This window comes from Cibotium barometz, chromosome 44 (genome assembly GCF_041138505.1).
Source record: "Cibotium barometz isolate CiBa-2024 chromosome 44, ASM4113850v1, whole genome shotgun sequence".
Taxonomy (NCBI): domain Eukaryota; kingdom Viridiplantae; phylum Streptophyta; class Polypodiopsida; order Cyatheales; family Cibotiaceae; genus Cibotium; species Cibotium barometz.
Genome location: NC_141089.1, coordinates 21,402,775 through 21,429,732, shown reverse-complemented (window position 1 = coordinate 21,429,732; position 26,958 = coordinate 21,402,775). Strand labels below are relative to the sequence as shown.

General features: G+C 47.7%; 1 protein-coding gene across 1 annotated transcript; it reads right to left on the bottom strand.

Annotated features, from left to right (window-relative positions):
- Window positions 1–26,958, bottom strand: LOC147613073 (uncharacterized). The gene is made up of 13 exons (XM_086782371.1): window positions 25,787–26,958; window positions 24,672–25,053; window positions 23,732–24,566; window positions 23,538–23,578; window positions 23,360–23,428; window positions 23,163–23,263; window positions 23,001–23,079; window positions 22,687–22,785; window positions 22,518–22,586; window positions 22,261–22,310; window positions 22,075–22,156; window positions 458–552; window positions 1–327 (listed from the first exon to the last, which is right to left on the bottom strand). The coding sequence occupies exons 1-13, from the start codon at window positions 26,674–26,676 to the stop codon at window positions 246–248; spliced, it is 2,874 nt and encodes a 957-aa protein (XP_086638497.1). The 5' UTR covers window positions 26,677–26,958; the 3' UTR covers window positions 1–245.

The following is a 26,958-nucleotide window of genomic DNA, read 5'->3' as shown; positions in this document are numbered from 1 at the left end:
TTTAAATCCAAATTGACATGTTTCAAAAGCCAAACAATAATGGTAACATAGGAGCTGAAAATGCACTCTATAAATGGACCGCATCCGTCCAAGAGCTGTGATCAAAATTACAAGATGGTCTGTAGTCTCACTACACGTCTTCTTTTAATTAAAAACAGCCATATTAGGAAAAATGCAGCACTGGCTTTTGGAAAGTATTATACAAATTGACTCCTAGAATGTATGCATATGCTTGAATCGGCGGGCTACGGTCCGCTTAGAAAATGTTTTTGCATCTCTTTTAATTGATCAGTGATGTCTTGGAAAGTTGGACGAAGCCTGGGATCACTACACACAACAAACACAACATAATAAGATAAACACAGTGGTAGTTGTCCTTCGCCAACATGCCTCAACAGTACAAAAGAACTGTTATGTTGCAAACTCAATAAAAAAGTTCCCATACTGATTTGCATACCTGTGCCAACATTCTTGAATAATGGCAACCCACTCAGGATCCAAACCTTCTGGTATCTGCAGTCTCTGATTCATGAATCCTACAGCTCCGACCACCTAAGCAAGCCAAAAAAATAACATGGATATTTCAGAAACTGTAAACACCAACACAAAACCTTATGCTGAAAAGAACATTAAAACAATGATAGTACTGTTAGAAGTCATCTCCTGTCTTTACCAGACACCAGGGCCTCTATTGTGGGTGTGCCCGCCCTTTGTATATCTTCCTCAACTGCACACCGCAAGTAATCAATCACGTAAAGCATATGACGCTGGCCAGAGGCATATGGCAGCACTTGGCTTCTCTTTATAACAGGGTATCGCCCATGAAGAGGATTTCCTTGGAAGTACAGATGCGGGTTATGAACCCTGCAAAGTCGTCGACGATGCGGGAGCATATTAACAAGCTGCAGGCCCTTCAGCAGGAAGTCCTCTAGGCTGGGAAGGAGATATCATCAGAAGATATGGCCATTACTTTGCTGTCCCACTTGCCTTCTCAGTATTTCGCTTTCTACTCCTCTTCGATTACTAGTGGCAGGCTCAGCACCATTACATGGGAGGAGCTTGTGCCCATGGTCTTGGACCAGGAGAAACGATTCACGAACCCTCCTCACAGCGGAGGTTCGGAGGCCTTAACTGGCCAACGGCCGAAAGGCCGGAATAACAACAAGGGCAAAGGGAGGCTTCACCGGAGAAGTCTTCTGAGAAGAAGCCTGAAACAGAACGAGAGAAACTGAAGGCCGAGCGGTCCTGCAATGATTGTGGCGAGAAAGGCCACTACTGGAGGAAGTGTCCTAAGCGGACTAGGAAGAGTTGTTGATTCTTCAGCCTCAGCTGCAAAGACTCTTGAATTTGTGCACTTAGAGATGATGGACTCCGATGCTTCATCGTCTTCGAGCGAGGAGGCAGTTGGCTTCACCGCAAAGGAAACCGGGAATGGATTCTTGACGGTGGTGCTTCTAGGCACATGACTCCAGCCCATGACTTCTTTCTGGATCTGAAACGGCAGTCAGGTCACATTTTCATTGGTGACAACTCCACCATTCCGATTCACAGTGAGGACTGGATGGAGATTATTCCCGACGCCAAGGGGGGCAAGCATGCCTCCCGTGTTCTTTATGTCCCTGCTCTTGATTTTCATCTTTTGTTAGTGCATGAAGTATGCAAGACTGGCTTTCGGGTGGAATTTGAGGAGCATTCAGTTGCTCTACGGGATCGTGAGACTCACCAGGTTGTTTGGGAAGGCGGTGTGGAGTGGTATCTACACGCTCTCTGCACTCTCCTCACTGACAGGTTCTCAGGTCGGAGATCTGTGGCACTTTCGTTTTGGCCACCTAAATGTGGATGCACTACGGCGAGCTTTCCGAGACCAGATGGTGGTTGGCTTGCCAGATGTTGGCACCAGACAAGGACGTTGCAGTTCTTGCATACGTGGTAAGCAGCACAGGGAATCCTTTTCGAAGCAGGGTTTCAGGCGGGCTTCAAAACCATTGGAGTTGATTCACACTGACTTGTGTGGACCTCAGCAGATACCATCAGTGGGAGGATCTCTCTATTTTATGCTGCTTGTTGATGACTGTACCAAATTCACGTGGGTCTACTTTTTTTCACATAAGGACCAAGCTTTTGCACGGTTCAAGGATTGGCACGTGATGGTGGAAAAAGAGTCTGGATTGCAGGTAAAGACTCTCAAGGCTGACAAAGGGGCTGAATTCTCCTCGAATGTATTTCTCAGATTTTGTGCAGATCATGGCACCAAGAGGAAACTGGCCAATACACGATCGCCTTCAGAGAATGGAGTTGTAGAACGCAAAAACAGAAATGTGGTCGAGATGGCGAGGACCATGCTAGAGCATCGTGATCTTCCTCGTCCACTTTGGGGAGAGGCTGTGGCAACGGCTGTCCATACCCTCAACCGGTCTCCAACGCCTTCAGTACCTAATATGACTCCGTTTGAGGCATACTTTGGCCGGAAACCTGATGTCTCGCACTTCCGTGTTTTTGGGAGTGATGCGTATGTACATATTCCGAAGAAGCAGAGGGGGAAGCTTGACTCCAAATCCCGCAAGCTTATATTTGTGGGGTATAATTCTCTTTCCAAGGGATACAGATTGTATGATCGAGATAGGAATGAGATTGTTGTTAGCCAGGATGTGGTCTTTGATGAGCATGTTCCAGTATCCACTGCCGAGGAGCCGCCACTTCTTGGAGATCCAGAAGAGTCTGATGATGATTCCCAGACTATTGTTCCAGTTGATCCACTTGAGTCAATACAGGAGGTTGAGTCCGCAGCTGGAGTAGAGCCCCCGCAACAGCAGGAGGCACCGACCTTGCTCGAGCACCGCAGAGGAGACTTACCATGCCGATTCGGGCTTCACGGATATCCTCTTTCCGCAGTCGGCTGAGTCGTCTCGACACTAGACAGCGCTCGGAGGGTGATTATTCCTTCACACGGCTTTTTGGAGCGGAGAGCCCCCGTGAGCCAGCACCCATCAGAGTTCATGTAGTGATACCTCGGGCCCGAGGGGAGGAGGCACTTGATTCAGCGGTGGCCTTCTCATTCCCTCTCTGTGGCCCTAGCGACCGGGAGTGGACTATGGATCTCGCTCTTAGCACTTTGAAGACTCAGGCAGTTGAGTTTTCTCACCATGTGAGCGATCTCGAGGTGACAGACGTGATAGGCCGACTATGGGAGTTGGCTCATTTTTTCTTTGATCCTGGGAGTGTGGATGCCTCCGGGATTCGACACTTACTGTTCGCATAGTGGCAGACTTAGCACGCGACCCTGGATATGTATGCATACACGAGGTTGCTTTGTCTGAGCACGAGGCAGTCGCCATGGGACACAGCCACTCGCGCCTGGTCCGAGATTCTTGCAGCACACCGGGTGGGCAGATTCGCAGCCGCTCGGATGGGGACTATTCTCCATCCAAGCCGCTTGTGAAGGCCCGCTGTACGGCTAAGACAGCCTCCACCTCAGCAGGCCATCCATGAGGATCATCTCATGGAATGTACAGGGCCTTGGCGGCGCACACTATATACGTTATCGTGGTTGCTTGAGGCAGGAGCTTCAGAGATGCCTGGTTGGGGGCAGTATTGATATTTTGATGATGCAGGAGCACCATTTGGGTGAGAGTAGGATCCGGAGATACGGTTCGGTGATGCCTAGTAGATGGGAAACCTTTTGGTCTGCAGGGTTTGGCCCCTTGGGTGGGCAAGGAGGAGTATGTGTGGTCATTGCGGATGTATGGCGGCAGGCCACTGTGGATCGCGGGATCATTGTGCCTGGTAGAGCACAGTATGTCATTCTGAGGATGCATGATGAGCTCTTTGGCATGCTCAATGTCTATGCGCCCAACCATGCTAGTGCCAGAGCAGAGTTCTGGACCCAGGTTACAAATGCATTGCCAAAGGCCGCACATTGGTGTGTCGGGGGAGACTTCAACATGCTTGAGGACCCGGCCGATAGGGTGGGAGGCAGTCATGTTACAGTGCACGGCACGGAGCTTGCAGCTTGGGAGCGATTTTGCATGACACTGAGGATCACTGATGCATGGCAACATGAGGCTTTCTTCCGCTCTCAGGACAGTCTTAGTTTTTTCTCTCGGTCGGATCGCCGGCAGGGAGGGACTAATCTATCACGGATTGATCGCTTCTATGTGGGCGACAGGTTAGGGGAGCGAGGGGGCTCCGTTGGCATTCTCGCTGGCACCTCTTTTTCAGACCATGCGCCAGTTATTTTGACACTTGAGGAGAGGACACGGGAGACCAGCTTGCAGTTGAGGATCCCAGAGAGGGTACTTACAGATCCTAGTCTCGCTGAGGACATTGAGAGGATATGGCATGATAGCCAGAGCTCTGACCAGGATGCAGCAGGCCAGTGTGCCCAGGGACTCATCGAGCTCAGCTCTTTTTTGCATGCTGCAGCCTTGACACGGTTGGGAGAGACACGTGAGCGGAAGCGTCGGTTGAGACGTAGCCTTGCTTCGCTTCAGCGCCTTCAGGAGCAGCAACCTACATGTGAGTGGGTGGCGTCCCAGCTGAGCCAGGCACGCCAGGAGGTTAGAGAGGCAGAGGAGCAGAGACATGAGTTCTACTATCGTCGCCAGGCCTCTCAGTGGACGCAACTTGGTGATAGAGTGACTGGGGAGTTTTTTGAGATCACTGGACCTCGCCATGCTCGAGCAGGAGTCTGCCAGCTCAGGAGGCAGGACGGATCGGTAGCCATTGAGCTCGGGGAGATCAGAGCCATTGCCACTGAGTTTTATAGAGACCTGCTTTCAGCGGAGCCAGCCCCTGAGGCTCGGGATGCTTGCAGACAGACTGTGTGGGCCCATGTGCAGAGGAGGGTCACAGATCGTATGCGTACAGTTCTAGGTGAGCCTCTTTCAGAGGTTGAGCTTACTGAGGTCTGGAGGGTTCTTCCGCACCATAGTTGCCCTGGGGAGGACGGATTGATGCCTGCCTTTTTTATGCGCTATTGGGACCTTTTGGGGCCAGGCCTCCGCAGGGGCTTTGAATATGTTTTGGACACTGGGGTGATGCCACAGAGCTTTTCAGAGGGCTTGATCTTTCTTATCCCCAAGGGGGAGGGAGTATCAGATGATATTCGGCATTGGAGACCTATTACGATCCTCAATACTGTCTACAAGGTCTTAGCAAAGGCCTTGAGTTTGAGGATCCAGCCCTTCCTAGGGGAGTTGATTCATGCTACCCACACAGGATTCGTCAAGGAGCGTAGTATCCTTGACAACATTTTCACCTTCTGGGAGGCGACGGCCCGAGCTAGATTTCTCGGTGAGGACCTGGTCGTGATGCTTCTCGATTTTGAGAAGGCATACGATCGAGTCAATTGGAGTTTCTTAGAGGGCACTATGCTTCGCCTGGGCTTTGAGCCAGTTTGGATTTGAGGAGTCGCGGCTCTATATTCCACAGCTCGTAGCCAGGTGCTGATGGCAGGAGGACGGGGGTCGAGTTTTGAGTTGACCAGATCAGTCCGTCAGGGGTGTCCTCTCGCCCTGTTTCTTTTTCTCTTCTTTGCTGAGGCTATGAGCATGTATCTGACGGCAGAGGAGGTTGGTTTGAGAGGACTCCAGCTCCCACTCGGGGGGAGGACCTGCTCGATGCTGAGTTTGCTGATGACACGGGTTTATTTTTGCATGGCCAGGAGGCCAATCTTCAAAGGGCAGAGCAGTCGCTTCAGGTTTTTAGTGCAGCTTCGGGAGCATTGATCAATTGGCGCAAGACAGTGGCCTTTTGGATCAGTAGCGCTCCCACTCCGCCATGGAGCCCAGACCTGGGTTTTAGATGGATTCCTCCTGGCACAGCAGTGCGGTATTTGGGATGCCAGATTGGACTAGATTTGTCACCTGAGCAGCAGATTGCCCCGCTTCTTCTGAGCATTCGGAAGAAGCTTTTGTATTGGAGTACAGCTCGGCTATCCTTGGCTGGGAGGGTGGTGGTGGCAAATCAGGTGCTTTTAGCGACCATGTGGTACATCACGTTTTGCTGGATCTTCTCGAGCTCTTGCATCAGCCAGGTACAGAGGCTGATCAGGAAATTTCTTTGGTCTGGGCGGGATGGTCAGCCAGCCCGGGCTAAGGTCGCTTGGGCAGTTATTACAGTTCCGCTGGCCCAGGGGGGCTTGGGCATTATAGATCCAGCTGATCAGAGTAGAGCCTTATTGGGGAAGCTTATTGTTCGGGGGCTGCTTCCAGGCGCTGAGCCTTGGAAATAGCTTCTTTTGCAGCGGCTGCAAGCTCGGGCTCCCCCAGCAGGGGGCACTTGGGCACCAGAGATACGATGGATCTTCATAGAGATGAGGAGGACAGGCCTCAGTAGAGGATGGGAGGACAGATTTGCCTTGAGCATCCTGCGAGCTTGGGAGTTGCTGAGACCAGGACTCTCTCAGAGACCTCCTCCTTGTGATGAGGAGCGGGCCAGACAACCGCTCATCTGGAGCCCAGCAGTTCGCACAGAGCAGGGTCATATGTTGGGTTCTCGGCCTCGTCTAGCCTGGGGACCATTGGTGGCAGGCCCAGCACGTAGTTTTGGAGACTCGCAGGCCTTCTGCAGCCTCCCAGAGGAGATCCAGGTGGAGAGGCTAAGTCACTTCAGAGGGGGGCTGATTATGAGGGATGACATTCACGAGGCACTCACAGAGGAGTGGTTCACACCTCTCGAGCCAGTGGCCCCACGGTGGATGGGAGCTTTACACAGTTGGAGATCTTGATTGCTGTCAGAGTTTGCACTGAGGATTGTAGATGCCTCTACTATGAGATCCAGGATGAGAACAGACTTCAGAGAGTGGAGGTGGAGTCGCCTTTGGTTGCAGAGTGCATTTTTCAGAGGATACGGGTAGTGGCCGCCGCTTCTCGGAAGTGGCATATTGACCCAGACCCTGCAGATGTGGACTCTGATTGGCGCATATGGGAATATGCAGCACGCCCCTTGGCCTGGCTCCAGTGGGACCCTGGCGAGTACGAGTGGCATGATCCTTATGCATCCCCCAAGGCCACAGAGATCACCTTTTTCCAGTATACTGTTCGGTTGGAGCGACATATTTTGACGGCGAGGAGGATGGTCTCTCCAGCTGCATCGGAGCATTGGCGGCTACAGGGACTCTCACAGGAGTCCCTGGAGGATTTTTGGACCAGGCTATGGGCTAGTCGACAAGCACGCAGGATCTCAACTTTCCAGTGGCTGGTCGCCCACAGGGGCTCTGCAATTGGCACCTGGCTTGTCTACAGCGGTCTTCCGGCAGCCTGCGTCCGATGCGGCCACCCTATGGAGACACAGAGACATTGCCTATGGGACTGTCCTCAGGCGCAGCAGATTTGGCTGCGGATGCTGCGCATTCTGGCCCCCCTCTCTCCAGAGGGTATGTATACGTGGGTGGGTACCTCCCGGGGATTTCATAGTACACTGGGCAATGACAGGTATAGTGCTCCTATGTCTCGACCTCTACGGCATAATTTGCGGATTCTCTCCTCCCAAGGTCTCCGTATGAGCTGTCCATCTCTGAAAATGCACTCTGCTCGCCATATCTCCACCCATAGGCGGTGGAAGGATACCCATACCTGACCAATCACGATTCACATGGCATGTTCCTATCACCAGCCTGGACACTTTCCAGTATGAAAGGGATCTGGTGGACTCCAGGATGTCTAAATATTTGGAAAGTACAAGCTTTGGGAATGGGGGATTATCGTAGGATACAAAGGACCACACTCCTAAAGTTTAGGAGAGTTGCTATTTTTGGCCCGACTCCGATGGAAATTCTGTTCGAGTCATTACATCTGGAATTGAGCAGATACCAAGAGTCAGCAAAGTGCCTATGACAGAATGTCTACTAGTTGGGATATTTTTAGAGGTAAAGATTATGGAAGGACCCATCTTTTAGACTGGGACATGTGGCAAGAAAGTGGACCAAAGTGAGACAAGTGGCCTGACACTTGTTAGAAAATGGATCAAAGTGAGACAAGTGGCCTCACCCTTGTCACTTCAGCTATTGTGTGGCTCTCCACTTGTCATTGTAGCCTTCTCTTGCCATTTTAGCTCATGGGAGGCCAAAATCTATAAATTGGAGCCCTCTCTCTTCATTAATGGAGGCTCTCTTGCTACTCTCTTTCTCTCTCACTTGAAGGCTGCCCATGAAGAATACCGGTTGTTGGGGAGGCTTCCATTGCGAAGAAATACTAAAGGCAAGGGTATTTAATCATTTATTATGATTTCTAGCCATTGTACTTGTACCAACCTTTGTACTTGCTGTACCAATCCTTGTACTTGTTGTACTTACTGTACCACCCATTGTACCGATTGTACCAGCTTCTGTACTTGCTGTACCAGCCACTGTACCTACTGTACTAGTCGCTGTACATGTTGCACCAACATTTGTACTTGTTGTACCTGTTGTACCAACCATCGTACCGACTGTACCAGCCACCGTACCGACTGTACCAACCACTATACATGCTATACCAACCATTGTACCTGCTGTACCGACTGAATGGAGAGTTGTACTTGCTGTACCAGCTCTATTGCATGAAGACCCGTGGTTTTTGGGGAGGAATCAGTACCCACACGGAGGTATATGGATTATGTTGTTGGCTTGGCATTTCTACAGCCTATGTTCCGGCTCAGTTGCCTTGTGTTGGGTGTTATGGCATTTGTATATGGATAATCCGGCATCTCCCGTGGGGAGAGTAAGGCCCTCAAAGCTTGTACATGATATTATTCTCCTTGGGTAATAAAATACTCCAAGGGGGGGGTCGGTCCATTCTAGCCTCTATGTGGTGTCACATGTGCAAAATCCATTTTCAGCATTTGTGGATGTTTTGTCCAGCTTTTATGTTTTATGCAAAGTGATGATGGATATGTATTAAGGTTGTGGCCATGTTTAAATGTTTTAATATGCTTTGATGGTATCAACAAGTGTGTCAAAGGCCCTAGTCCCCCGGGCACTCACCGCCGCGAGTTACATTGGTATCAGAGCATAGGCTTTCTTGGAAGCGGAGGCTTCCTTCTATCAATAAGGAAGAGAAAAGATCTCAAGTGGGGACCACACTTACCATCATTGCTGTTAAGCATGGCCAGCCGCTTCATAGCTTATGAAGCAAGAGCATGAGCAGTAGACAGCTTGTTGATCTAAGGATTTATGAATTCACAAAATTTTATCTTGGAAGTGTGGAGTTGGCTTTATGTGCACACATTTAGCACTCTTTCCATATGGATATTGTGGATTATATTATCAAGCTTATAGGCAAGCTATATGGAGATATATCTCAGGATATCTTAAGGATATGGTGACGAGATATTTCTTTTGGCTTCATGATCAACCTGGCAAAGAAAAGCTAAGTATACTTTGAGTTTGCAAAGTTGGTGCTTTTGCTATTTACTATGAAGTGTTTTTGATGTTCACTAACCCTTGTATAGCCATGCAAGGAGAAAGGTGGTGGTGTTTGCCTTTAGATAGTTTCAGGAAAACATTGTTTATGGCTCCCTTTATTGGCATGGATTATATCTATGGAGATTTCTTTCTTGGACGAGATTTATATAGATATTAGGCTTAACAAGCAATTTCTATGGACGAATCTGTCCCAATTTATGGCGAAGAAATATTTGGATCTCTCATGGATATAATGCTTTTATGGATAAAGTCCACCTCTACTCGAAGGTGTGTGGTTAGCACGGAGTATGTGGTAAGAGGTATGGTTCTTTTCTAGGGATTTGGATCCATCCTCAGGTTTATGGATTATGTTTATGATTCCCTTTTACTGGGATGGATTATTCTTTTTGGCTCCCTTTATTTGGGATGCATTGGACTTATGAAACTCATGGTTCACATACCCTGTGTAGTGTTCTCTTGTCCTACGTGCTCTCTTGAAGATTGTTTCTACCATGTGTGGGTGGAACAATAGAGAGCAGATGGAAGGGAACATGGGCACTTCAAAGGGTAGTGACAAGCACAACATACCCTGTGTAGTGTTCTCTTGTCCTACGTGCTGTCTTGAAGATTGTTTCTACCATGTGTGGGTGGAACAATAGAGAGCAGATGGAAGGGAACATGGGCACTGGAGAGGGTAGTGTGAGTTGGTGGCTGAAATGCCTATAAACTATGTGTAGCAGAAATGCTTATGGAACACCAGGCTATTTATGCCTGCGAGTGATTGTTTTATCTTGTTACTCGAGCCCACCTCTCATCCAAGGTGTGTGATCATAGTACCAACACGGAGTGCAAGTGGTAAAGTGGACATGATACCTGGTTGGCAAGAGACTTATGTGTATGCCAAGGGTCATGTGGATTGGCACATGTTTGTGTGCTTTGAGCTTGGATTATGATATCTCGACTTATGGGACTATTTTTGTCTCGCCCATTTATCTTGGGACATGATTTTGATATTGGTATTATGGAGACTTATTTAGTCTCACCCATTTCTTTGGGACATGGATTCTTCAGACATATTGGATTTTTGAGACTGTCTCATCTCGCCCACTTGATGGGACATGATTATATCTTGAATATATGGCTTGAAGATTAAAGTTGCGAACAACTTTTAAGAAGCTGGGGAGGATGTCACCAGCCTGGACATTTTCCAATATGGGGGATTATCCTAGGATACAAAGGACCACACTCCTAAAATTTAGGAGTTGCTATTTTTGGCCCGACTCTAATGGAAATTCTGTTTGCGTCATTACATCTCGAATTGAGTAGATACCAAGAGTTGGCAAAGTGCCTATGACAGAATGTCTACTAGTTGGGATATTTTTAGAGGTAAAGATTATGGAAGGACCCATCTTTTAGATTGGGACATGTGGCAAGAAAATGGACCAAAGTGAGACAAGTGGCTTGGCACTTGTTAGAAAATGGATCAAAGTGAGACAAGTGGCCTCACACTTGTCACTTCAGCTATTGTGTGGCTCTCTACTTGTCATTGTAGCCTTCTCTTGCCATTTTAGCTCATGGGAGGCCAAAATCTATAAATTGGAGCCCTCTCTCTTCATTAATGGAGGCTCTCTTGCTGCACACTAGCCTCTACCCCTGTTTTTACAGGCTGCCCTAATGATGGCTACTCTCTTTCTCTCTCACTTGAAGGCTACCCATGAAGAATACCAGCTGTTGGGGACTGTTTTGGAGGCTTCCATCGCGAAGAAATACTGAAGGCAAGGGTATTTAATCATTTATTATGATTTCTAGCCATTGTACTTGTTGTACTAGTCTTTGTACCTACTGTACCAACCCTTGTACTTGTTGTACTTGCTGTATCACCCATTGTACCGGTTGTATCAGCTTCTGTACTTGCTGTACCAGCCACTGTACCTACTGTACTAGTCACTATACATGTTGTACCAACATTTGTACTTGATGTACCTGCTGTACTAGCCACCATACCTATAGTACCAGCCACTATACTGGCTGTACCAACCATTGTACCTACTGTACCGGCTGAATAGAGTTGTACTTGCTGTACCAGCTCTATTGCATGAAGACCCGTGGTTTTTGGGAAAGAATCAATACCCACACGGAGGTATATGGATTATGTTGTTGGCTCGGCATTTCTACAGCCTATGTTCCGGCTCAGTTGCCTTGTGTTGGGCTGTGTTATGGCATTTGTATATGGATAATCTGGCATCTCCTGTGGGGAGAGTAAAGCCCTCAAAGCTTGTACATGATATTATTCTCCTTGGGTAATAAAATACTCCAAGGGGGGGTCGGCCCATTCCGGCCTCTATGTGGTGTCACATGTGCAAGATCCATTTTCAGCATTTGTGGATGTTTTGTCCAGCTTTTATGTTTTATGCAAAGTGATGATGGATATGTGTTAAGGTTGTGGCCATGTTTAAATGTTTTAATATGCTTTGATGGTATCAACAAGTGTGTCAAAGGCCCTAGTCCCCCGGGCACTCACCGCCGCGAGTTACAGTTCCACGGGAATACCCAAGTAGCCTGGCTGCTGGATGAAGCCATCCTCTGTAAGCCTCAGGAAATGATCTCTGTAGAAGTGCATCTTCCGTGGGAGAACCAAAACGGTCCAAAAGTGCAATCCATGTGGAGGCTAAGGAGGTCCAACTAGATAGTCCGGTTGACGTCCTCATGAAAGCTGGAGAAAAGGGAGTCCAGGCTGTACTCAAGAGGTGGGAGGTGGTCCATCTCAAGCCCATGTCCTGAGAACCAGGTGGAAACTCATGCATACCATGCTCCAGTGTCATCCTCAAGTGCGAGCTGTCATGAGGACTCCAGGGCAAGCCTCGAATATCTGCGGGGGCTCTCATCGTGCTAATGTGGTGGAGGTAGGTGACTGTCTAAAAAAGTGTCTACCACCATCAGGGCTGCAGCGAACTCTGCCTGAATGATTGCATGTGGGACCGATGGTTTGCTGCGAATCATGCAAGAGAACATCGTGACCTGGGGCCTCTCCACACACTGTCAATCCTAGTCTGATAGATCTGGTCCCTAGAAAGGTGCTCCATAAATCAAGGTCTGTGACATTGCTAGGACAGGCCTACTAGTCTTATTTGTTGATAATCATAGCTCAAACACACAAGGTCATTGGCACCAAGTGGGCCTACAAAGGGTCAAAATAATCAGCCTCCAAGACATTTGCATTGACAACACAGTCCTTGCATTGGCTGTCACATGCACCTTGCACTGGAGTCCTATGTGACACACTGGCTCTATATCAATGCATTATTCATCAGTAGAATTTACCTTTTTAGGAATATTTTGCCATATGCCATGGCCCCATTGTGAGCCCCACTCCGGGACATGTCAGGCACGAGCCATGTAGGTAAGTCTCCATAGCCATAGAGAGTCTGCATGTGTCAGTCCTCTTACCCACTTGGAGAATTCAACAGTTAGTGCATCTAGAAGTCAAGCCATAGCAGCAGGTCTACATTAGTTGCATATAGACAAGCCTATGGACCAGCCCATGGCATGGCCAGCCCATACATGACAGCATTTAGGCCATAAGGGCGCTAGGGCAGCCAGTCGGCAGCTTATAGGTTCTCTTCATGCAATCGGCCAGCATTAAAAGCTATGGAACTGCAATCGGCTAGCATCTAATGCTACAGCATTGCAGTCGGCCATCATCCTAATCCACTCAGTTCAAGTCGGCCAGGTGTGAAAAGCAGCATTAGAATATTATGCAGCATTTAATGCTACAATATTGACAATAATTGTGCATTGGCTGCTGGCCGACAAGATCTGGCATGGACCGACTGTGAGGGCAAAAGGACGAAAGGACCAGATGTACGAGAGATCAGAGCAAAACCACAGCATGAAATATGTGAGTGAAATATATATATATATATATATATATATATATATATATATATATATATATATATATATATATATATATATATATATATATATATATATATATATATATATATATATATATATATATATATATATATATATATATATATATATATATATATATATATATATATATAAGGGTGAGTGCAAATATGTACAAGAGCCCTCTGGTGTGAGGTGACTCTGAGTAGAAAGACCAGTGCAGAAGCAGAGATGATGTCGGAGCTAAAGCACGGTCGGTGACGAAGGCTTGCGTCGATGTGTGGCAAAGCACTCCGAGTGGTGGTCGGTGTTGAAGGCTCGTGTCGGTGGAAGCAAAGGCACTCCGAGGTGATAGTGGCAACAGAAGATGAGGTGATGCGAGCTCTAATGACAAAGGTGCTCCTGTACTTGAGGTGGTCGATGAAGAGCAGAGAGGGTTGCTGTCCCACGTGATGGTGGTGGTGGAGCAAGTTCTGATGACAAGGGTGCTGCAAGACCTGAAGGGTGCAGGCTCTAATGACAAGGGTGTTGCGTACCTGAAGTGGTGAGGAGCAGTGAGGGCTGCCGTCCCGAGTGGTGCAAGCTCCGGTGACACAAGTACTGTGTACCTTAAGCAGAGAGGGCTGCTGTCCCGAGTGGTGCAAGCTTTGGTGACACGGGTGCTGCGTACCTGAAGCAGAGAGGGCTGCCGTCCTGAGTGGTGCAAGCTCTGGTGACACAGGTGCTACGTACCTGAAGCAAAGAGGGCTGCCGTCCCGAGTGGTGCAACCTCTAGTGACACGGGTGCTGCGTACCTGAAGCAAAGAGTGGGTTGCCGTCCTGATGTAGCAGAGAGTGGGCTGCCGTCCCGATGGTGAGAGCTGAGGCAAAAATGCAGATAGGCAAGGAGGGGGGGCTGCTGGTTGGTCACCCTAAAGGTGTAGGCCAGCAGCCACGACAAAAAACCCCAAATAAAATATAAAATACCCAGAAAATCCCCTTTTTAGGGCTAGGAAAAATATTGTTTTCTTCACACCCCCTCTCAGACCAAAAAGGGGACCATGAGAGAAGATGATGGATGCCAAGGTCCCACACAGACAATGGCACAAGGAATGTATCTCCCTCTGGAAGTAAAATCTGATAAAGTCAGAGAGGTAGATCGTGATGGCAAAGGTGGAGAGCTCGGAGGATGAGTGGATGTACATGGTTGATCGTCTCCCAAAGCAAGATCTTGACCAGGACTCTCCACTAAGTAAGAAGTCCCATTCCCAATGTGGTCCAGGTCAGAGTTTGGAGAAGAGTCGGTCCTTCAGGAGTGCGGGTAGACAAAACATGTTGTGTGCTCTCGAGGTCTTTAATCCCTTTGCTCACGATAGCTCTGATACCATGTGAGGGCAAAAGGACGAAAGGACCAGATGTACGAGAGATCAGAGCAAAACCACACAGCATGAAATATGTGAGTGAATATATATATAAGGGTGAGTGCAAATATGTACAAGAGCCCTCAGGTGTGAGGTGACTCTGAGTAGAAAGACCAATGCAGAAGCAAAGATGATGTCGGAGCTGAAGCACGGTCGGCGACGAAGGCTCGCATCGATGTGAGGCAAAGCACTCCGAGTGGTGGTTGGTGTCGAAGGCTCGCGTCGATGAAAGCAGAGGCACTCCGAGGTGATAGTGGCAATAGAAGATGAGGTGATGCAGGCTCTGATGACAAGGGTGCTGCTGTACCTGAGGTGGTCGATAAAGAGCAGAGAGGGTTGCCGTCCCGAGTGACGGTGGTGGTGGAGCAAACTCTGATGACAAGGGTGCTGCAAGACATGAAGGGTGCAGGCTTTGATGACAAGGGTGTTGCATACCTGAAGTGGTGAGGTGCAGAGAGGGTTGTCGTCCCGAGTGGTGCAAGCTCTGGTGACACGGGTGCTGCGTACCTGAAGCAGAGAGGGCTGACACGAGTGCTGCGTACTTGAAGCAGAGAGGGCTGCCGTCCCGAGTGGTGCAAGCTCTGGTGACACAGGTGCTACGTACCTAAAGTAGACAGGGCTGTCTTCCCGAGTGGTGCAAGCTCTGGTGACATGGGTGCTGCATACCTGAAGCAGAGAGTGGGCTGCCGTCCCGATGTAGCAGAGAGTGGGTTGTTGTCCCGATGGTGAGAGCTGAGGCAAAAATGCTGATATGCTCTATGTATAGCAGAGGGGGTTGCTATCCCATGGGCTGTGGAAAACACAGAAGATACACTGATGTGAGCCCTGATGTATGCGCCGAAGTAAGGCTGATATAAACGTTGATATAAGCCCTAATGAAAACGCTGATGTCTGCTGATGTAAAACGTAGATGAAGTGCTGATGTAGGCGTTGATCTATGCTGATGTAAGACGCAGATAACAATGCAGAAGTAAACCTGATGTAAGCGCCGATATAAGCCTGATGTAAGGCTGATGTTGTAATTGTTTGGCCCTCCTAGTTCTATTTCACATGATGAAACCCATGCCCGAACACCAGACAGGTGGAAGAAGACTTGGGGACAAGGTCCATAAGGTTTGATTAAGAAAAAGTACCATTCTTGGTCAAAAAGCAAGGAAAAGCAAAAAGTCAAACAAGGTTGACCACGAGCCAGGGGCACCATTGGAAAGAGGAGACTGAGCCGAACCCAAAAGCTAAAAGACGCTTTTTCAAAAAGCAGCTCTAAGGCCAAAAATAAAGGCCTTAAAGCCAGAAAAGCAAAGCACCAAAAGTAAAAGTACAAAGAGTAAAAGCAAAGGCAAAAAGGAAAAAGTAAAGCATAGAAAGGCGAAGCAAAAGCATGGCCAAGCTTTTGGCAAAAAGCAGAGCCCTTTTCAAGTATAAAAAGGCTTGAACCTCTCTTGTAGCATCATGAAGGAGATGTCAAAATACGCAACGGAGATGATAACAAAATCTGAAATCACAAGAGCAAGTAGAGTGCAGAAAATAGACAGCACAAGAGAAGGAGAGAGATAGGCGTGTAACTCTTCTCTATACACAAGATCCCGCAATGAAAACAAGGTACAATATGTGGGGGGCCATGGGGCCATTTTATATGGCCCCATGAGTGCAGTCGGCCAGTAGAAGGACAGCCGACTGGACATGAAAAATGCCCACGACCAGAAAAACATCAGTCGGCCAGCATATCATAGTCGGCCCTCACACGTTTGCAGTCGGCCAGCAGCAGAGAGCAACTGGGACTGCCTGTGACCAGTCGGCCAGCATCTGGTACAGCTGACAGGTCCTACACTGCCTCCCACACCCCGGAAAAATAGGGGAAAATGGGGAAAAAATACGGGGAGTGAGGAAAAATGATAAAAACACCTACAAAGGGCGGGCACACACACAACAGAGGCCCTGGTGTCTGATAAAGACAGGAGATGACTTCTAACACCCCCTCTCAGCTCCTGGCTGTGAAATCAACCCTAGGGAGCTGGAGTGCCGCCTGAGCGTAGCCTGAGGTAGAGACTTCGTGAAGAGGTCCGCCGCATTGTCCTCCATCGAACAATAAAGTAGCAAGATGTCACCAGCCAAGATCTTCTCACGTACAAAGTGATACTATATTTCTATGTGCTTGGTCCGAGCATGGAAGACCGGGTTCCGAGCAATAGCTATACAACTCTGGTTATCACACTGGATGACTGTGGGCTCCTTCTGTGGAAACCCAATCTCGTCTAGCAGCCTCCGCAACCACACAACCTCGCAAGCAGCCCGATACTCTGCCTCTGTCGAAGATAGGGCAATAGTTGGCTGCCTCTTACTGCTCCAAGAAACTGCTCCTAAGCCGAGGTTAAAACTGTAACCTGAAGTGGATCTCCTCGTGTCTTGATCTCCTCCCCGATCTGAGTCACTCCAACCTTGGAGTCTGACTCCATCCCCTCCTGTGTAAAAGAGTCCTAGATCCTTCGTACTCTGCAGATACCACAAGATCCGCAATCCTACGTCCCAATGAGACTTCAATGGCGTCTACATAAAAGAGCTCAACAGCCCCACGGAGAAGCTCAGGTCCAATCTGGTGTTCAGCAACCAGGTCAAGGAACCAACCAACTTTCGATACTGCGAGGCATCAACTGGCTCACAAGGATCATTAACAGTTAACTTTGTGTTCGGGTCCATCGGCGAAGTAATAGGCTTGCAGTTCTCCATCCCAAAGGCTTCAAGCAACTCATGAACATACCACTGCTGAGAGACAAAAAACCCCTTCTGGGTCTGCCAGATCTCCAATCCCAAAAAGAAGTGTAGGTCGGTCATCTCAAACTCCTTTGACAAGGCAGCCTTCATCACGCCAATGTGCTCCACATGACCGCCAATGAGAATGAGATCATCCACATAAAGGATGATAATCATACCCATGCCGCGTTCCCGAAAGAGATACAGGTTGGGATCTGCAACCGATCTCTAAAAACCAGTCCGAACAAAGAAGGAATCAATCTTCTGATTCCAAGCTCTGGGAGCCTGCTTAAGACCATACAAGGCCTTACGTAACCTGTAAACCATCCCTTCTGATCCTGGAACAACAAAGCCTGGAGGTTGCTCAACATACACCTCCTCCTGCAGGTCACCATTAAGGAACGCAGATTTCACATCCATTTGATACACTGGCCACCTCTGAGAAGAAGCAAGGGCAAGAACGGTCCGAATCGTGGTCATCCGTGCTGTCAGTGCAAAGGTATCCTCGTAGTCGATGCCTGGCCGCTGAGCATACCCTTTAGCCACAAGTCTGGCTTTGTGTTTGTCCACCGACCCATCTGACGCATATTTGGTCTTAAAGACCCATTTGACACCAATGACTGACCGTTTCGACGGCCTCGGTACCAACTCCCATGTTTTATTCTTCTCGATGGCATCAAGTTCCACCTGCATGGCTTTCCTCCAAGTATCCTGTGAAAGGGCTTCCTTCACAGAAGTGGGCTCCTTGTCCCGCATAATAGGAGACATCAAAGCATAGTTTACCTGGAGAATCTCCGTTGTATTGCTTATGTCGCAGACTCTCTGCGATCTTCGAGGGCCGTCCTCTGTGGTCCACTCGGAGGGTAACTCCGTGACACCTGACTCCCGAAGGGTGTCCAACAACCACCTGGGTGCTCGAATAGATCGTGGAGCCTCCTGCTGTTGCGGGGGCTCTACTCCAGCTGCGGGCTCAACCTCCTGTACTGACCAAGGTGGATCAACTGGAACAATAGTCTGGGAATCATCAGCAGACTCTTTTGGATCTCCAAGAAGTGGCAGCTCCTCGACAATGGATACTGGAACATGCTCATCAAAGACCACATCCCAGCTGACAACCATCTCATTCCTATCTCGATCATACAATCTGTATCCCTTGGAAAGAGAATTATACCCCACAAATATAAGCTTGCGAGATTTGGAGTCAAACTTCCCCCGGAATATGTACATACGCATCACTCCCAAAAACACGGAAGTGCGAGACATAAGGTTTCCTGCCAAAGTATGCCTCAAACGGAGTCATATTAGGTACTGAAGTCGTTGGAGACCGGTTGAGGGTATGGACAGCCATTGCCACAGCCTCTCCCCAAAGTGGACGAGGAAGATCACGATGCTCCAGCATGGTCCTCACCATCTCCACCACATTCCTGTTTTTGCGTTCTACAACTCCATTCTCTAAAGGCGATCCTGTATTGGCCAGTTCCCTCTTGATGCCATGATCTGCACAAAATCTGAGAAATACATTCGAGGAGAATTCACCCCCTTTGTCAGCCCTGAGAGTCTTTACCTGCAATCCAGACTCTTTTTTCACCATCACGTGCCAATCCTTGAACCGTGCGAAAGCTTGGTCCTTCTGTGAAAGAAAGTAGACCCACGTGAATCTGGTACAGTCATCAACAAGCAGCATAAAATAGAGAGATCCTCCCACTTATGGTATCTGCTGAGGTCCACACAAGTCAGTGTGAATCAACTCCAATGGTTTTAAAGCCCGCCTGGAAGCCTGCTTCGGAAAGGAATCCCTGTGCTGCTTACCACACGTATGCAAGAACTGCAACATCCTTGCCTAGTGCCAACATCTGGCAAGCCAACCACCATCTGGTCCCGGAAAGCTTGCCGCAATGCATCCACATTTAAGTGGCCAAAACGAAAGTGCCACAAATCTCCGACCTAAGAACCTGTCAATAATTAGAGTGCAGAGAGCTTGTAGATACCATTCTCCACACCGCCTTCCCAAATAACCTGGCCAGTCTCACGGTCCGGTAGAGCAACTGAATGCTCCTCAAATTCCACCCAAAAGCCAAATTCCACCCAAAAGCCAGTCTCACGGTCCCGTAGAGCAACTGAATGCTCCTCAAATTCCACCCAAAAGCCAGTCTTGCATACTTCATGCACTGACAGAAGATGAAAACCAAGAGCAGGGACATAAAGAACACAGGAGGCATGCTTGCCCCCCTTGGCGTCCGGAATAATCTCCATCCGGCCCTCACTGTGAATCGGAATGGTGGAGTTGTCACCAATGAAAATGTGACCTGACTGTCGTTTCAGATCCAGAAAGAAGTCACGGGACGGAGTCATGTGCCTAGAAGCACCACTGCCAAGAATCCATTCCCAGGTTTCCTTTGCGGTGAAGCCAACTGCCTCCTCGCTCGAAGACGATGAAGCATCGGAGTCCATCATCTCTAAGTGCACAAAGTCTTTGCAACTGAGGCTGAAGAATCAGCACTCTTCCCAGTCCGCTTAGGACACTTCCTCCAGTAGTGGCCTTTCTTGCCACAATCGTTGCAGGACCGCTCGGCCTTCAGTTTCTCTCGTTCTGTTTCAGGCTTCTTCTCAGAAGACTTCTCCGGTGAAGCCTTTCCTTTGCCCTTGTTGTTGTTTCGGCCTTTCGGCCATTGGCCAGTTAAGGCCTCCGAACCTCCGCTGTGAGGAGGGTTCGTGAAACGTTCCTCCTGGTCTAGGACCATAGGCACAAGCTCCTCCCAGGTAATGGTGCTGGGCTTGCCACTAGTAATCAAAGAGGAGTAGAAAGCGGAATACTGAGCAAGCAAGTGGGACAGCAAAGTAATGGCCATATCTTCTGATGATATCTCCTTCCCAGCCTGGAGGACTTCCTGCTGAAGGGCCTGCAGCTTGTTAATGTGCTCCCGCATCGTCGACGACTTTGCAGGGTTCATAACCCACATCTGTACTTCCAAGGAAATCCTCTTCATGGCCGATACCGTGTTATAAAGAGAAGCCAAGTGCTGCCATATGCCTCTGGCCAGCGTCATATGCTTGACGTGATTGATTACTTGTGGTGTGCAGTTGAGGAAGATAAATGACCGGACCCTGGCGCTGACATGATCCCACATCTGTGCCTGTGTCTCGCGGTCCTTCTTCATTGACAGTAACTCCCCTTCCTCTGCTTCCGACCATGGAACCCCGATAACAATGAAATCAGCAAGGTCATATAACTCCAGCACAGACTCCATCATCACCTTCCAGATGCCATAATTGTTCCCGTCCAACTGACGGTCCACTGGGAACGTGGGGAGAGTTGGGATCTTCACATGCTTCTCAACCATCTCTAACAAATCTGCCATCGCGGGGATGTAACTGAAAAGGGTGGGTGGGTGGGAAAAAAGAAACTTTAAACTTGCAAGTGGCTGTCCGGCAGCTTAGCCCGCCTTCCTCTTGCTACTTCTCTTCCCGAACAGTCCCTAACAGTCCACCAATCAGCAACGTAACAATCCCCCTCTTGCTCAGAAAACTCCCAAGATCTTTCAAGAGCCTAGGGCTCTGATACCATGTCAAAATACACAGCGGAGATGATAATAAAATCTGAGATCACAAGAGCAAGTAGAGGAAAGGAGTTTGGCATATACAAGAAGAATGCAAGCCCACTTTCCACACTAGCTTCACTGGGCTGATTTGACCAAAACATGATTTGTAAAAGGGTATTGTTTCGATTTGAGGTGGGTGTTAAGGTCTGAGCATGAAGGTCTCACACTAACTTCCATTTTCATGACCTAGCTTTAAAGATACATCTGAGCATTGCTTGCAGGCAATCTTTTGCTTACCTAAGGGGTTCTGTATAATTGGTACTCTTTCCAAAGAGAGACCACAAGAAGATTCACTACCTTGTGCTGGTAATTAATTTTCTTTTCTAAAGAAATCTTTGCAGCACACATCGTCAATTTATAGATTAAAAAACAAACTGCCTTCATCCTGTCCTGTAAACTAGATCACAATACCGTCATGTTCAGTAATGGTATTTCATTCTTAGAAAGCCCAAGACGGCAAATTTATAGTAGATTTCAAGAACCATGCCCTAAATCTTCCATGCCTATGCCAAGCTCCGTAAAATAAGAGCATTCCTACTATACTTAAGCCTGAACCGTGGAGACCCTAAGCACAAAAGTTCTGACATGTCTAAACCTAGGTCTTCAAATGGCTACAGGTCAAAATCACACAAATTCCTAGTTATACAAGGACATCACTCAAACCTTCTTGCTCTCCTTGACACAAAAGTAAACTAGTTTGAGGTATGATGCCATGCACTTCAAGGCTTCAAGCTTTCCCTGCAGGCTACACGAAAGGTCACCTTCATAACATCAATTCCCATAGTTTTTATGATGCTTGCTTGCTTATTTCCAAGATTGACATAGTCCTTTTTTGGCCCTGGGTAATAGGTATTAAGTAATAAGTACTCTTTTGCTCTCCCTTGCTATGTTGCACACTGGCATGTCCGTTTGTCTACTTAACATGTACTTTTTACTCAACAAAAAAGATGTTACTAGGTTGACTGTTCTTAATACCTAGATATTGAAGAAAGTGTGATCGCATACAGATACAAGCATACTCGAATCATACCTGCATTGCATTGAGACCATCCCAAGGAACCTGCTCCGTCGCTAGCTCCCACATAATAATACCAAAACTATACACATCCGCTCTGCAGCATGCCATGATTAATTAGTTTACATGTTCACTTTGGAGAAATCTCAAAAAAGGTAAACACTTCAAACAAAACAGAGGTTTTTTTCATAATTGATTTACTTTTCATCAGAGGGCTCATTCTGCAGAACTTCTGGAGCCATCCACTGTGGCTGCAATATTAAAAAACAGAAAAACCTTAGCATTCCTCCCCCCATGAATAGCTCTGAACTCTTATAACTATAGCTATGAATATTAAAAAACAGAAGAATCTTAGCATTCCTCCCCCCCCCCCCCCCCCCCCCCCCCCTCCCCCATGAATAGCTATGAACTCTTATAACTACAGATAATGGCATATTGAAAAGACAGACAGTGCTTACTGTGCCCCTTCCTGACTTAGTTGTCAAAAAGGTTGCATGCTTTATGCGTGAAAGGCCAAAGTCTGCGACCTGGATCACACTCAGCAACCAACCATTACAACTTCAATAGAACCCCGAGGTAAAAGATATAATTATTAACACTTTCAAAATTTATCCACACGTGTAACACCTTGACAGTCCAGTTCTTGTCAACAAGAAGATTCGACGATTTCAAGTCGCGATGCACAATGGGTGGATTGCAGTGGTGAAGGTAGTTCATTCCACGGGCCTGAAATGAACAAGAGCCATGAGTCTCGCAGAGACTAATGGAAAGTCTCCTAGACTATTGATCCTTACAAAGTTCAGAATAGTTCCATGTTAGCTCTAGGCATCTTAAATCCACGTACTCGCTGCAGTAGCCTTGTAATGCAAGATAAACAAATTTTCTCATATTGACAAACACAAACAAACAAAGAATCTACAGGCAAGCTCAAGGCAGCCTACAATGTCCAATGCCATGCGTGATCGGCGTTTCCAATCCATTCCTTGCGTGTTTCTGTGGAGTAGACGAAACAAACTGCCCCTGTTTTCCAAAGGTTAGTTAGAAGGACTTTTTTAACAAGTCTAAAATGTTGCAAGCCTAGAGAATTGAAGTCAGAGTACAACCGTGGTAAAAATTCTGTTACAATTGAGAGATGAGCTGGTGAGGTCACGGCTCCCATAAAAAGGACTATATTTGGATGCCTGATTCTTTTCATAAGAGCCACCTTTTCTTCCAAACAAAAAAAGAGGTGGTCAAGGCAACAGGCTTAACACTTATACTAATACGACAGAGAAATTATTCCTGTAATATTTAGTTTTACCTCCTTTCTGAAGTCATGAAGAAGCTCTGGTGAATATTCCTGTTCTGTAAACACTTTTATGGCTACGTCCTGTCAGAAAAAGGGAAAAAATTACAGTCACTTTAAAAGGGTCAAAAAAAAAAAAGGCACAGTCAAGGTCAAAAGATCTATACAAGAGGGAGGTTTTCCAGTGGCATACCGAACCATACCATAGACCATGATACACAGTCCCACAAGAACCTGCAGAAGACAGCAAGCCGAAGAATCAATGTTAACGTGGTGGGCTGATCTGCTTCAAGTTCTTAGCAAAAAAGAACCTAATCTGGGCATTGAATTTGTTTACGTGAATTGTACCAATAAACCCTGAAAGCAAAACACAATTGAAAAAAAAACCTTGTCCAATCTGCTCCCCAAGTGTTAGTTCTTCCCACACAATTTCACAATCAAAGGTGTCAAATTCAATCTCATTTCTCTGTAGCAAACTGCTAGTTGTACTGCCTGTGCTGCTGTTGCTACTCGTGGTACATGTGTGGGTCCAGTTCCATGAGCCAGGAGCATCGTTTACATTCAATCTACTAAGATCAAGTGTTCCATCAATTTCTGATTGCTCCATTTTGTTTGACCTGTCTTCATCATGCTCGATGTGTTCAGTGCTGTCATGGTCATGGTCATTACTTTTCCATGGCCATGCCCGACCTTTCTGCTCTCCAGTTTCCTGGTCTGATGAATTCCGCAACCATGGTACCCCTTTTTTGGCAATCCATGCCTCTGCCTTCAAACCAAGGGCTTTTAATCCTCCAGCTTTTTTGCTTACACTGTCATCTTCATGTTCAGCTTCACTATCATACTTATCGTCTTTTTTTTTAACAGGTAAAAGGTTAGTATGGGATAGCCCTGTCATCCACGATTCTGCTTTTGAGCCCAGGGACTTAAATACTCCAGGTTTCTTCCCACCACCTTCTTCTCCATATTCATTTTGTGAGTCTGGTGAATGACTACCCTTAAAAGCCAATATTGAAGAAGGTGGGATGCTTTTGAAAAGAGACGTTGGGGTGCTGCTTTCACTCGAGGTGACCTCCCCAATAAACTTCTGATCCTCTGGATTCATGTCAACATTTCCAGTATCTGAGCACTGGCTGCCTCCACTTCCACCTTCAGACTCCACAGAACTGTTTTCCATCCGCCTCCAGGAGACCTTGGAAGAAACTTTGGATGAGACCTTTGATGCCTAGATACAAGCACAAACATTAACAAACAAAATACACCCACAAACATTAGCAAATAAAGTTACTCTGGACATGCCTAAAAGACTTTACGTTCTTTACAAATATACCAGGTTCGTGATAGCCGTTGCAAATGGAAGAAGCTTTGGTTGTGGATTGCTTGCACCATGAGTTCCGCCTTCATATACAGCATCTTCTTCAATAGATGAAGACGGCTGCTGGAAAAAAGAGCGTGAATCGAATGAAACTTCAACTATCCCTAAAAGGCTACCATCATCATTGTAGAACGGTGAATCTGTAACCATGGCTGTAAACACTTCTCCAGACTTCTTCTTTAATGGAATTTGACCAGCCCAGCTTTGTCCCATACTTAAGTGTTCTAAAACTTTGGCTGCTACATCGTGTGCCCTTTCATCAACTAGAAATTCAACTATATTGCGCCCTAGAGCTTCTGCTTCTGAATACCCAAACAGCACTTCTGCAGTCTGATTCCTGCACATAAAGTTTGATAAAACTCAACTAAATATGGGTAACATGTATGCATGTCTTTGCAACCACTAAGAAATCTCACAAGGGAACTAAGTCAAACAGAATGAGCCACAAGTTCTGTTCCATGTGTTGATCCGTCCTTAGATGTGTCTGTAATGTCAAGGCCATCAGAAAGTGGAGAACATGGCATGGCATCCTTGAAAGCACGGGCATGCCAAAAGAACTGCAGAAATATTGACTGCTGTGAACGGATGAGCTTTGAAATGTGTGCAAGGAAACAGTAGGACACGAGCAGATCTTCTCAATGTGATAGGCAGGACACGGGGATTTGCTTGTTTGCTCCATGGTAGGGCCAGTCGGAAACCAAGTTGTGACCTGATAATGGCCTTTAACGTGCAAAACTTGCAGAAAATGGCAAGCCAAGGGCATGAGTAAAGTGACAAGACCCATTACAGTTCGGTTGATTTTCACAGAAAGCAATGCTGTTCTCTACGCAGGGTTCCATTGCTCTAAGCTATGACCATTTCCTTATCATAAAAGGGTCACCCAAACACGCAATTTTTGTGACACGACACTGGCAAATGCTGTGCTATAGCCTATAAGTAAGATCTCAAAGCTCACAGTTATGATCAACTTAATATTTCAAGGATATCCAACACAATTCTTGTAGTATTTTTTCTTACTAATGAGCTACGATAGGTAATTCAACCAAATTGCAAAGAAAAGAATGATGTACCAGTAGGTCACCTCTCCTGAAGGCCGAAACATGTAAACGGCCTGTCCAATGGACTGCAAGATGTTCACATACAGCTTATCTGCAAGCTGGGGATGGGGTCCGTCATGTTCCACTGCCTGAGGTGCAGGGGCGTTGTTTGCAACAGGAGAGAGGGATGAATACGAGAGCGTTGAAGGCGAGAACGTGGTGCGATTCTCTGTGCGGAAGGAGCGCTGCGGATCCGGTCCGAGGTGAAATGTCTGTCCTCGGCGAGGGCTATTGCTCGTCGCAGTAGCAGGGGGAGAAACTGCTCTTGAAGACGCCACAACCACGGAAGACGAAACTGTTGAAGATGCGAACGAGGCGGCCTCCATGGTCGAGGAAGGCGAAACTGTTGAAGACGAGGATGAGGCCGCCATGGCCATGGAAGGCGAACCTGTTAAAGTTAAGGTCGCCATGGGCAAAAATGTTGAAGATGAGACAGCCATGGCCATGGAAGGAGAAGCTGTAGAAGAAGAAGAAGCATCCATGGCTGTATCTGTGTTTCGGGAGCGAAGCCCTGCCAAGGAGAAGCGTTGGAAGGGCCTGGCAAGGGTTTCTACAGCAGAGGAAGGCGAGGTAGAAGAGGATGAAGACTTTCTGCGGAAGAGCTTCGGGGAGAGGGAGCGTGCTCTCTCCTGCGAGGATGATCGAGACCAATTTCGACGCTCGGCTGGGGGGCTGCGGATATCCATGACAAGTCTTGACATCTCGGACTGCAGGTGAGCATGGTTGGCTTCAAGCTCTGCGATCCTCTCCAGCAAGACCTCTGATGCGGTAGAAGTAGAAGCAGTGGTGGTAGCAACGACACTACTACTGTCGGCAGCCATAGCCATGGCAGGGCTGCTTGATGACTCTGGAGGAAAACTCATGTTTTCTCGCCTTCGGCTTTACGGTAGAACCTTGGCAGGCAGTTTCTCTCTCCCCCTAACACGTACTCGCACTCCCACACACTAACGCGCATTCTCTCTCTCCCTCGCTCTCTCTCTAGGACACGACGTTCACTGGTTCTCTCGCGCTCTCTCTCTCTCTAGGACACGAGGACACTCAAACGCTCTCTCTAGCGCAGACACTCTCTCTCTAGCGCAGACACACTCTCTCTAGCATTCTCTCTCTAGGACAAGACGTTCACTGGTTTTCTCGCGCGCTCTCTC